At 39.0% G+C, this 12,279-nt stretch overlaps 1 protein-coding gene across 6 annotated transcripts in view; it reads left to right on the top strand.

The window, feature by feature from the left end:
* The window catches only part of klhl29 (kelch like family member 29), a 416,936-nt gene that overhangs the window by 374,309 nt on the left and 30,348 nt on the right, over positions 1–12,279 (top strand). For all 6 annotated transcript variants that reach the window (XM_033021536.1, XM_033021537.1, XM_033021534.1 and 3 more), the window contains one exon: positions 2,056–2,236. In XM_033021536.1, the coding sequence (XP_032877427.1) occupies positions 2,056–2,236 (181 nt within the window). The remainder of the gene's footprint in view (positions 1–2,055; positions 2,237–12,279) is intronic.

The raw sequence follows: 12,279 nt of genomic DNA on the forward strand, positions 1-12,279 counted from the left end.
CACACCACACCCCTATTTTAAATCTTGCTGATGGCGAATGGCATCACCATCTTTAGTTGTCTTCATTTCTTTCCTCACTACTTTGGAAGCTACTTATCCATGCTATTTAGGCTATGGACCAAGTGCTGGTAAATGTGATTAGTGTAGATAGTTACTTCATGGAGGGCATGGATGAGGTGGGTAGAAGGGCCTGTTTCTGTGCTGCATGATTTTAAAGGTGTATGAATAATCCATAAACAAAGCTCTGATCCTAAATGACAAAAAGATAAAGGAGGATGATCCTAAATGACAAAAGGATAAATGAGGATGCATCTTAAATCTAATGGAATATTAATTTGTCTTTGGTCAAAAAATGAGCAATTTAATGTATGGACACTCTCTTAAATATAAGGTAGTTCAAGAAGCAGAATTAAATACATATGCTCCTTTATTGCACGGTGCTGATATCTAATTTCATCTCGCATAACTTTATGTAAAATAACAACTACACAAGACCTGCATCTTTAAAAATTTGGCCTGGTTTTAGCTGGAACATGGTGTCCACAACTGAGTTGACACAACTATCCAATGTTTCTATCCTGGCCCCTCTCTGCTTTACATAGACTACTTACTATAGTCCAGTATAAGAACAAAGGGAAACGGGAATGAACCATTCAGCCCCCTCATGATTGACTAATTTATTCTCGCCTAGACAGGAATGGAAAACATATTTTGTCAGTGTTGCTCATGTCGGAAGAACCAAAAATAAAGCACAAAATCATACAAGTATCTTTCTTTTCTATTTAAACATACTTTTCACATAAGATATAATGAAATGGGCACTACTTCCAAGGTTAATGATAAAGTTTAACATGTAAAGGTTCATTCGACCATTATTTATATTCACAATAGGTAGTTCACAACTATATTTGAAAATGTGGCGATGCCTCTGGAGTCCAAGGATAATAATATTAAAGTCAATCATATCCAATGCAAATAATTAACTTTTATTGCACAAAATGCTTGTGAGAGCCTTTATCACTTCAGAGCAGGATCCATCGGCATGCTTCAGCAGACGTTAATTGCTCGTGTGGCGATGACACTAATACATATTCCATTGATTTCATCTGTTGGAAGAGAGTAGCGTTTCTCTTACTTGAGTCCGTAAATCATTGACATTCTCGGAGCTGTCAAAGCAAAAGACGCACAACTGCAAAAGCATTGTAAATATTAGTAAACTATGTGATGTCATATTATTCATCATAAAATGAATATTTAGTTAAACAGTGATTGAACCAATTTCCTAACTGAAAACCATTGTAAACATGTGTTTCCTGAGCTAATAATATCCAAATACCCTTTCATGCAGTGAGCATCCTGTTGACAATGTTATTTTCTGTCTTATCATCACAAACCACATCAAGGTAGTGCATTTAATTTCCAAAATATAGCATTACCAGAATGAATGTTATCAATCAAGGCATTTGTCAGTCCTGAAATTCTGGAGTCCTGGTAGATGAAATGTCTAATTAAAAACCCATGGGTGATTGGAACTAAGGGAAGAGGACAACTAAGAATTTGCACAGTTACTCTGCAATTGAGTTGGGGTAACTCAATGATAATATGATTATATACAAGGTGGGATGCTGCTGGTGGATCTTCCATTTATCCCTGCCTATATCAAGGAAACCCTGCCTAGGTACTTGCACCAGCAGCAGGACTTTGAACGTAGCTGTGGCAGTGAGTGCTCAATAGCTTAACAATCTGTATATTTTTTTTGTCGCTATGTGCCTGAATGAGGAATCTCAGCGAATAGCCAATGTCCTGTCACTCGGTTTTGAATTTGGTGATGAGTTTTGCAACCTGAGTTTATAAAATGAGTTACAAACTAAATGAAGCAAGAAGTGTAAGTATTTTATAGATTAGAAGAACAATACCTTATGGAGGATTGAAAGTAATGTTTATTATATATTTAGTGCTTATTGGAATTTGTGGACATAATATTTCTATAAATGTATTTTCATTTTCTTTCTGCAACTAAATGTCTTTCAAATTTCCGTTGTCTTGTCATACTAGGTGGCATGGAGTCTGGAGTCACCCTTGCTGACGTTTGGTGCTACATGTCCCTCCTGGATAACTGGAACCTGGTTTCACGAATGACCGTCCCAAGGTGTCGACATAATAGCCTGGTGTACGATGGGAAAATTTACACCCTTGGTGGCATTGGTGCATCAGGAAACCTCAATCATGTGGAAAGGTAAATGGGGAATGAAAAGTTGACCTGAAAGTATAAATTGAATTTTCAATAAATGTAATGAGAAACAAAAGTGACAATGGATAAAATAATTTCTCACCTTACAAAACTTTAAATTCTGTGGGTTATATTGTTGAATTTGATATTTCCATACCAAAACAGGTTAAACTCAAACAAAAAGATATTTTTCAGGTCTTCGGAAATATGCACGCGCATGAATTTGAATTTTTGACCCTACTGGATGCTAGTGGATAGGGAATTCCACGATTTATTCCAGGGATAGTAAAGCTAGAATGATTCAGATTTCGAAATTAGGATGTGCTTGGCTTTAACAGTTGCTTGATGGTACTTTTAGTTGGCATTCTGGAGATCACTATTTTGGGAGAAGCTATTAAAGTTACATAAACGGATAAATCCACATTATAGATAGTTACTGAAGCATCAATGCATCAGTGGTGGTGGGAGTCAATGTTGAGGATGGTGGTAGCCACTCTCACCTTAAGTCTAAAATGCAGTTATTTTGTCCATGTTTGGAATGAAGGTGCAATGAGATCCACAACTAAATATTCTCATGAAACCTAAATTGAAGATCAGTGAGTCTGCTGTTGACAAGTAAGTCCCACTTGATGGCATTGCTAATGGCACCTTCCATACTTTTGCTGACAACTGTATGTCAATTGATGGGGTACTATTAAAGCAAATTAGATCTGTCACAATATTCTCAAAGTTTATCACCATTTTATTTTATTTGACTGCCTTCCAATTAATTGAACTTCATCTTCCTTTCTTTCACTTACTATCCAAACTAAATCTGGAATATAATGCAATAGGTTTGTGATTAGTCTAAGCCATCTCATTGCATCCAAATTGTTCCTGAGAATTATGGCAGGTACCTATATATAGTTACTAATTTTTTTTTAATTGGCCAGCAATTTGTAATAAGGAAGTGACATCCTACTTCTAAAGGTAGAACCATAAATTACTGGCATTTAGTGCTCTTTCAATTGTTAATGACAACAACATCTCATATTTAAAGTCACTGTGAATTTAATTTAATTGCTGTATTTGAAAGTTTTAATTTTGAATTCACCATAGCAAGTTAAGTCTAGGAATTATAATGTAACTACTCTTTTAATAATGTCGTGTTTCCTTTGATAGCCAATCAAATATTTTGCAGAAAATAATTATTTATAGAAATGGAGTATCATGTCAGAATGTGAATAATTTCAGAAGATTACTTTGCCTCTCTCTCTCTCTCTCTCTCTCTCTCTCTCTCTCTCTCTTAATCCAGTATTTCATTCTCTCCTCAATTCTCATTCTTTCTACTAACATCAAATTCATAGGCTTTACATTCCTCTTTTGCTCAATCCTTCCTCTATCTAATTTAGTCATGCAGCCAACTGCTGCATACATTTCTGCATGTTGATGAAAGACTGGATTATCCATTGCATTTTCAATAGAAGTGGTGCAAAAGTCTATTATAGAAATGAAAAATTAGATACCCAACTCTAGCCTAGATTTTGCTGCAGTTGGGTATTTAATAACCTGCTCATAATATTCTGGTTTAAGTTGACAGAGGTCTCTCTTCAGGTTGACCTCATTGTGACTTCAGTTATTGCAGATTGATTCATAATTTACTGCTGGGAGTGAACAATTTATAGATTCCAGAAATGTGCTGTATCTGTGAACTCCAGTGTACAATGGGCAATTTCCTGATACAAGAAGCATGTGTTAAGGATCTGTCTACTTTTGCAAAGGAATTGAAAAATCTCCTATGGCCAAGTTAATTGAACAACAATGATTTTTTCTAAAACCATATTGAGTATCTTATCATTAATGCCCTGCTATTTGTGGGACCTATTGTGTATAAGTTAACAGCATGTTTTCATGTATAAATCAACTAAATAGTCCACACATTACAATAATGACTATATATATGGGATCCTTCATTAGCTTCTTAAAATATAGAACATCTTGAGTTTGCTATCAATATATAAATGTCAGGTATTGTTTACTTTTGCAATCAAAGGGATAATGCCCTTTCAGAAAACATTTTTTCAATATGAACCTACTAATGTGAAAGCAATCTTTAATTAGCTACTAGACCAAGCCCCCTCCCCCAATGCAATATTCCACCACTCACCCATATGCGATGTTCAATCAAAATGGTGATCCCGGCCCTGCAAGCCACCCCCAACTGTGCAGGCGCGGCTGAGGGGCCCGCACTGCGCAGGCGCGACTGCCATGATCAACTGCGTGCGCACGGAAACTGGGCAGGTCAACCCTCGCCCAACGGCGTGGCAACCAAGCGCAGACCCGTTGGGCTCCCCTCCCCCAATGCAATATTCCACCACTCACCCATAGCCCCCAACTGTGCAGGCACGGCTGACGGGTCCCCGTTGTGACGCCAGAGATCCCCATTGTGACGCGAGTCAAAATGGCGATCTCAAAATAGCGGCAGACCCGGCAATCCTCTCCCAACTGCGCACGCATGGGTACCGGGCACGGCAACCCTCCCCCAACTACACAGGCACGGTCGGCAAGTGGGAGCGCGATTGCAACTTATATTAAAGTTTAAAATGTCAATAACTTGTAAAATATAACATCAAACTGAATAAAACTTGCTACTGCACATAGCAGGACAATGGTGAGTAAGGTGGGCCTAAAATTGTAGCGCTGTCGTGTACCATTTTTGTGGAATTTTGGGAACAAACAGTCAAACAAGATGAGAGTTTTAGTAATATAGTAGATAGATTATACTCGTATCTTAGTTCAGCATTTATTGTCAAATGATAAACTCTGCCTGAGCAGTAGATACATCTTACACAACACATTACTCTGTGTTCTGACAAAAATCCCACCTAAGTTGTATATACAGTAAACCCTCGTTTTAACGGACTGCTTTATAAGGATTTCAGTTATAGCGGACGGACCTGAACACTCTGCCTCTGGCAAGGTGCACCAGCGAGCTCTTTTTCACCAGCTGCCACACGGTCCAATGACGTGGCTGTTGCTGCAGTTCATGTTGTAGCCCATGGCCGGCAGTGCTTTCTTCAGGCTGCTGTCAGTATCACCATGAGGCTCCCTCCGAGTTACTCCAGCACTTAGTTGTTTCACCTTAAAATTAGGTGCCAATGCCGCTGATCTGCTTCAGAGAGCCCTTCGTCACCAACTACCACAGCCTGGTTAAAGCAGCTACTGTTGCCGCTCACATTGTAGCCCCTGGTTGGCAGCTCTTTCTTCAGCCAGTGCCAATGACTTGGTCATCGTGGGGCACCCTCCTCTCTCACCAGCTGCTGCTTTTTCCTGCCAGCCGTCTCTTTCTCCACTCGGCCTCTTCCTTCTCCACCGAGTTGCTGACATACTCCGCCTAGGAAGATGTTGGTGATGCGGGGTAGATGGAGGAGGTGGCAGCGGTGGAGGAGGGAGCAATGGTGTGGACAAAGTGACGGGAGAAGGAGTCGGCGGTAGAGGGGGGAGCAACGAAGTACACAAAACAAGAAGAAGGAGGATGGGGCAGCAGTGGAGCGGGGAGTGGACAGAGTGATGGCCGACAGGAAGAAGCGGCATCTGGTGGGAGGAGAGGGGCCGCCCCATGGTGACTAAGTCATTGGATACAAGGGCTACAGTGTGAGCTGCAACAACAACTGCTTTAATTCCACTAAGCTTAGCATAAATCAATTGTTTTCGTCAGTGATCAAAAGTTTGTGTATGTAGATGAAATTATACAAAGATAATTGCAATTGTTTAAATGACCACGAATAGTACTGTTCTTGGCAGGTATTTTAGCTTTCTTGTTGAACGTTGACTGACGGTTTTTCATTGGATTGTGTGAAAACACACTAAAATGTGAATTTTGATCCTCTTTCTACAAATACCGGATGTCTCAGAGAGGTATTTAGCTTTACGTTTCCAGCAATTGCAGCATCTTACTATTGATTTCACATAAATTGGGTTGTGGATTGTGCTTGTGAGAATGACATGTTTATTTAAGATGGCAATTTCATATGAATTATTTTGTGGTTTTGCTCATTGCTAGCATATAAATGTTATAGGAGTCCATTTACAGGAAAGCAATGAACTGTGATGCATTATCTTTAAAGAAGTCACATTAATGAAGGTTGCTGCTGAACATTTAGTTTTTTACTTTACCCTTCATATAACACATTAACCAGGTAGCAGCATGCATCTCAGTATTTAATTTGGTTTAAGGTCATCATTGTATGATTTAATTAGGCATTGATGATAATGTGGGTGAAGTAGAAAAACTATGGATGAAATGCTATTTTATTTTACATTTTGCAAATACAGTAATTCATAGATCAGAATCATTACACTGAGAGAATATTGTATACAAATAATATCTTAAAGATACATGTTAGAAGAATATCCATTAATCTTTTCAACTAAATCAGAAGTGACATCCCTTTATTTTATTCGCACAACAAATTACAATACTAATATAGTGTCGGTATAGCATTTTCTCGTTATGTAAATGTGGGCAAATGTGAATCCCTTACAGAGTGACTTGAAAATGTGGAATAAAGAAATGGTAGTGGATTTAAACAATCCCTTTGTCTCTGTCTTTACAGAAGAATGGTAAATGTGATCCCACTACTTGAGAACAGGAGAGTACAAGTACTGATTGGTCAGCCCAATGTCAATGTTAGGCAATCTAGTGAAAGATCTAATAATAATAATAAAATAATACGATTGAGCAGAGTTACCATGGATATATTCATGAATGTATTTCACATATGTGAAAGAAAAATCATGTATGACTAATCTACTGGAACTCCGAGGGTGTGACTTGTAGAAACGTTAAAGAAGAACCAGTGGATACAATGTATTTAGATTTTCACAGGAAGATAATCAATAGGAGTAAGAAGGTTGGGAGTAATGTACCGGATAGAGATTGGTTATCACACAGCCAGGCATCAATGAACCTTAATGTGAGAGGAGTGTTGCACTGCACCAAGAGGGATGTGTTAAGCCTCCCAGAAGGCCGCAAAGAAGCCGGGTGCCGGTCTCTGGGTCAGCAGAGCCCTGCGGCCTGGGTCGGCGGCAAGTTGTGTTCTCTGGTTGTTTAGTCTTGGCAGTGGCCTCAATTTCCTCCTTGATTAGGTTGTATACTTTTTCCATCTATTATTAGGCCTAAATAAACTGCATCTTCCTGCAAAAAGGCATATTTCACTGTTCTTGAGCTTAACCTGAATATCTACAACCACTCAGAAATGTTCCTCCTCTGTAGCAGTTGCAACCACAGTATTGCACAGTAAAGTGTTGGACCACCATCTATATCTTGTCATAGTGGCCTGAAATATTTTGATCATGACTTCACTCTATAAGACACTTGTTACATGAATCAAGTCACAAGGAAGAGGCTTGTATAAGAACAAAGCTAACAAGCACCACAAAGAAAGACACAACAGTCTAGAGCAAAACTCTGGATAATGTTATCCTTGATTGTCAGATAGACAGACAACATGGAGCTCTGTGATGTGGTTCCTCACTGTTGTACATTGTCAACTGCTTGGTTGTGGTAGCCATATAGGCTCTGAACACTCATAGTTTTTTCTATTTTGGGTATCACTCAATAACTTTGTTAAAGGGGTTCATGTTGACCTCCCCGTGGTGAGCCCTGTCAACTGACCTCAGTCAGGCAAACAACAACAAACAGAGACTGCAGCAGCGTCGCAGCTTGGCGCCAACCCGGAGCATGCACCCTTTTTAGGGTGGGCACCTACGGATGTCAAACCGGATGGCATCACCCTGCTGCAGACTTCTGCTGCCTCAAACGGAAGAAAAAGACTTTGTGAAATGTTACCTACAGGCTGAGCTGGTTCAACTCCTGCTGAACAGGAGTCTTCAATCAGTAGTTATGGTGCTAGTGAACTTGGAGAAACAAATATTTGGACATATCCACATGTGGCTCTGGAAGCTTAACAAGATGTGCTTGAAATTGTAATAATAATAATGTGATCATCCAATCCATTTAAACACTCTATTCCAATTGTTTTTGCATTCAACAACTGAGTTTTTAGATTAGCATGCTGAACTACACATTTCACCTGACCTTCGGTTTTCAATGTTTATCCAAAATGTCTCCAGGTCTAGCACAACTTTTTGATATCCATTTACACCTCTGCTTATAGTTGAGCAGTCAGTAGCTACATCAATGCGAATATAATTGTACTGAACATTAACGTTTGCTTTAATTTTAAAGTTGATGCATTTTCAACTATTATAATGGCATATATATTTACTCAAGATTTTCCTGTTCTGTAGTGCATGCAATCAAAATGTCATCTTGGAAACATAGTTGTTGAAAATTGTTCAATATTTTTCCATAGTGGCCTGAAATGTTCTGGTAATAAATTCACTCAATAAGGCACTTGTTCCATGAATAAAAGTTCTCATTGGTGTTAATTGTTAGATAGAACCCAGAATTTGGGATTTTGGGGGTTGACTGGCAGATTTGCTGGATTACTTGATGTAATTCTTATTCATTACCCAACCTGATTTTAATTTGCTTTTTAAAAGAAATTACACACTCGTGTAATAATCCAGTGAACCAGGTAAGCTTATAGAGAGCACGGGAAACTAAACCCGGTGAGTTTAAAAGGAGTTTGTGTAAGAAGGAACTGCAGATGCTGGATTAAACCGAAGATAGACACAAAAAGCTGGAGTAACTCAGGGGGACAGGTAACGTCACCCATTCCTTCTCTGCAGAGATGCTGCCTGTCCAGCTGAGTTACTCCAGTTTTTTGTGTCTATCTTGAGTTTAAAAAGAGAATGAGAATGGAGTAAGTTTAAAGGGAGCACAGACAGGTTAGCCAGATGTCAAACCATTCAGATATTTTATCAGTACTGCTCTGCTCAGCTGACATTCTTCGAGCTTGAATTGTTCATCTAGCCATTCACATTGAGGCTTTGTGCCCTTTTTAGTCTGCAATTAAACTTTTCATTCTCTAAGCTGTCATACCTGTGATGGATAATTTTCATTAACTGGTACCATTTATTCTTCCCTGTCCTGCTTTGAGCGGCAGAATTGCTGATGTAACTTGGAGCTAAATGTTAGTGCTTCAATGCTAGACTGTTTGCTCATATATACTGTTACCATTGACATTATGCACCAGCCAAAATAGTTAAGCAATTTTTTGGAAGCCATCTCTGTTAATGCAACAACTTTGCATGCATACCTGTGTTAATCTTACTGAGATTCAATTTACCCCTCCATTACCTTCATACAAAATTATCCCATTCTGTTTAACTCAGGGAGTAACAAAAATTACAATGCTCGGAGCATAAAGTGCTGGAATAACTCAACGGGTCAGGCAGCATCTGCGGAGGGCATGGACAGGCGACGTTTTGGGTCCATCGCCCATCAATTCCCTCCACAGAGTCTGACCTACTGAGTTACTCCAGCACTTTGGATTTTGCTCAAAATTCCATCATTTGCAGTTCCTTGTGTCTACATTGATCAAAGCCCAGATGCTTGGCTGTTGGCTTGGAGAGGCTTCTGATGCTGATATATCTGGCAAGTGGTTTTAGAAGAATTTGCAGCAACATCAAGGTGGCATTATTGCATAATAATCCTTTTTTTTGGCAGAATTCCATCAGGTTGCACAAATTAACATGACAAAGACAAATATGGTGTCATTTTTTAATATTTATAGCCATAGAATTATAACATGCCCTTATGTTTAATTTGGCAATAACTTCATCTGGTATCCAGTAATTTTTTTAAATGAAGTTGAACAAAGCATTCTTTAAATAAGTGGATACAGACTTTAGTTTCATATCCTGAGCTCCAAATGTAAGAACGCCAAGCAGCTCTGCTTCCCACTCTCACACTGACCTGTCTATCCTTGGCCATCGCCATTGTTACGGAGAGGCTAAATGTAAATTGGAAGAAGAATATTTCAAGAATTCAAGGTCAGCTTATTGTCACATGCACCAATTAAGGTTCAGTGATATTCAAATTGCCTTACAGCCGTACTTTAAAAAAAAAAAAAGCAACAAGACACACAACTACATAAAAGTTAACATAAACATCCACTACAGTGGATTCCCCACATTCCTCCCTGTGATGGAAGGCAATAAAGTCCAATCTTCTTTCTCTTTATTCTACGCGGTTGGGGCAGTCAAACCATCCGCAGTGGGGGTGATCAAAGCTCCCGCGATACTCCACTTGGTAGTTTCCAACCCACATCCCTGGTGCTCTCTTCCCTCATATATTCACTTGCCTACCTTGTTTACTTTTTCCTTTCTGCACTCCTCCTCAATTTATGTCCATCTGCCCATCATCCCCTCCACAACTGATTCCATCCATCACCTAACAGCTTCTGTCCCAGCCTTGTTCCATCTGCCCATTTGCCCTCTCCATCTAGTTCCCCCTATCATCTGCCAACCTCTATCTCACACTCCTTCAGCTTGCATTATCTTTCCTCTTCTCCTGATGCAACGTTTTGCCTGATGTATCCATTTGAATTGCTACTTCAGTTAAATGACTGATTCATGTTGTACAACATGAAATTAAAATTGAGGAAAATTTGATACATCATGATCTCCCAGTTTATCCTACACTGCTCCTATGCACAAAATGTATCTGCTGTGTATGTGTGTGCTTGTGCGCATAGTCAAATTGCTGTCTCTCTATTGAATGGGAATCTATGAATGGATCAAACAATAAATATAATCAAGTTTCTACTTTACCATTCTAAGATAAGAATACATCTTATATTTAAAATCTAAACAGAAATTGCTGGAAACACTCAACAGGTTGGGCTGAGAGAGAAACAGAGTTATTGTTTCAGGCCAATGATGTATAGCAAAGAAAGTAACCGTTTAAACTTTGCATCCCAAATAGTTCTCTTAAACTGACCAACTCTCTATCCCCATTGCCAGCAATCTTTCCTCTTTTTGTTATTTATCCATATAATTTTGAAAGGCTGCTATTGAAACTATATCTGCCACCCTTCCAGGCAGTTCATTCGAGAGCTCAGCATATGTGGGTCTTCCCATCGATTCTTTTATTAATTATTTCAAATGTTCCTTGTGGTTAACAATACTGTTGTCAGTCGAAGTTTCCCTTGTCGACTCAAAACCCCTCAATTTTGAACTAATCAATTACATTTTTCCTTTAATTCTCAGCTTTAAGTCCACCAGCATTAATCCTTCCAAGTAGATAGCTTCCAGCATTCTAATGGGCAAAGCAATATTGGTGGAAAATATTTTTGCAAGTAATCTGAAAGTGTGATTCTATTACATATTAGAGTAAAAGTGTTGGATTTTGATTGTCGTAATATTTTCTGATTCAATAGTTTAATCAAATGGATTCAACATCCAATACAAGACTAGAGAGATGCTAATATATTCAGTATTCAGTATTTCTTTAATATCATTTTTACTGAGTACTTGCATACACAGAGGAAACGAAAAAACGTTGCTCGATCAGTTTCCATTCAGTGTAGTTAGTAAAAAAGGATAAATACATAGAGCTTTAAAAACAAATTAAAATTACCATGTCTAATAACAGAAAGCAGGCCTAAAATTTACAATAGAATAAAAACAGACATTCCAACCGACAGTGGCTTTACTTTGACAGGTGCCTAGCTGTCAAAGTATGGACGAGGTTGAATGTGTTGGTGAACGATATTTGGGGAGGGGACACAGTCCGTTAGATTGAGGGGGGATCTTATAGAAACTTACAAAATTCTTAAGGGGTTGGACAGGCTAGATGCAGGAAGATTGTTCCCGATGTTGGGGAAGTCCAGAACAAGGGGTCACAGTTTAAGGATAAGGGGGAAATCTTTTAGGACCGAGATGAGGAAAACATTTTTCACACAGAGAGTGGTGAATCTCTGGAATTCTCTGCCACAGAAGGTAGCTGAGGCCAGTTCATTGGCTATATTTAAGAGGGAGTTAGATGTGGCCCTTGTGGCTAAAGGGATCAGGGGGTATGGAGAGAAGGCAGGTACAGGATTCTGCCATGATCATATTGAATGGCGGTGCAGGCTCGAAGGGCCGAATGGCCTACTCCT

This window comes from Amblyraja radiata, chromosome 5, assembly GCF_010909765.2.
Source record: "Amblyraja radiata isolate CabotCenter1 chromosome 5, sAmbRad1.1.pri, whole genome shotgun sequence".
Lineage (NCBI taxonomy): Eukaryota > Metazoa > Chordata > Chondrichthyes > Rajiformes > Rajidae > Amblyraja > Amblyraja radiata.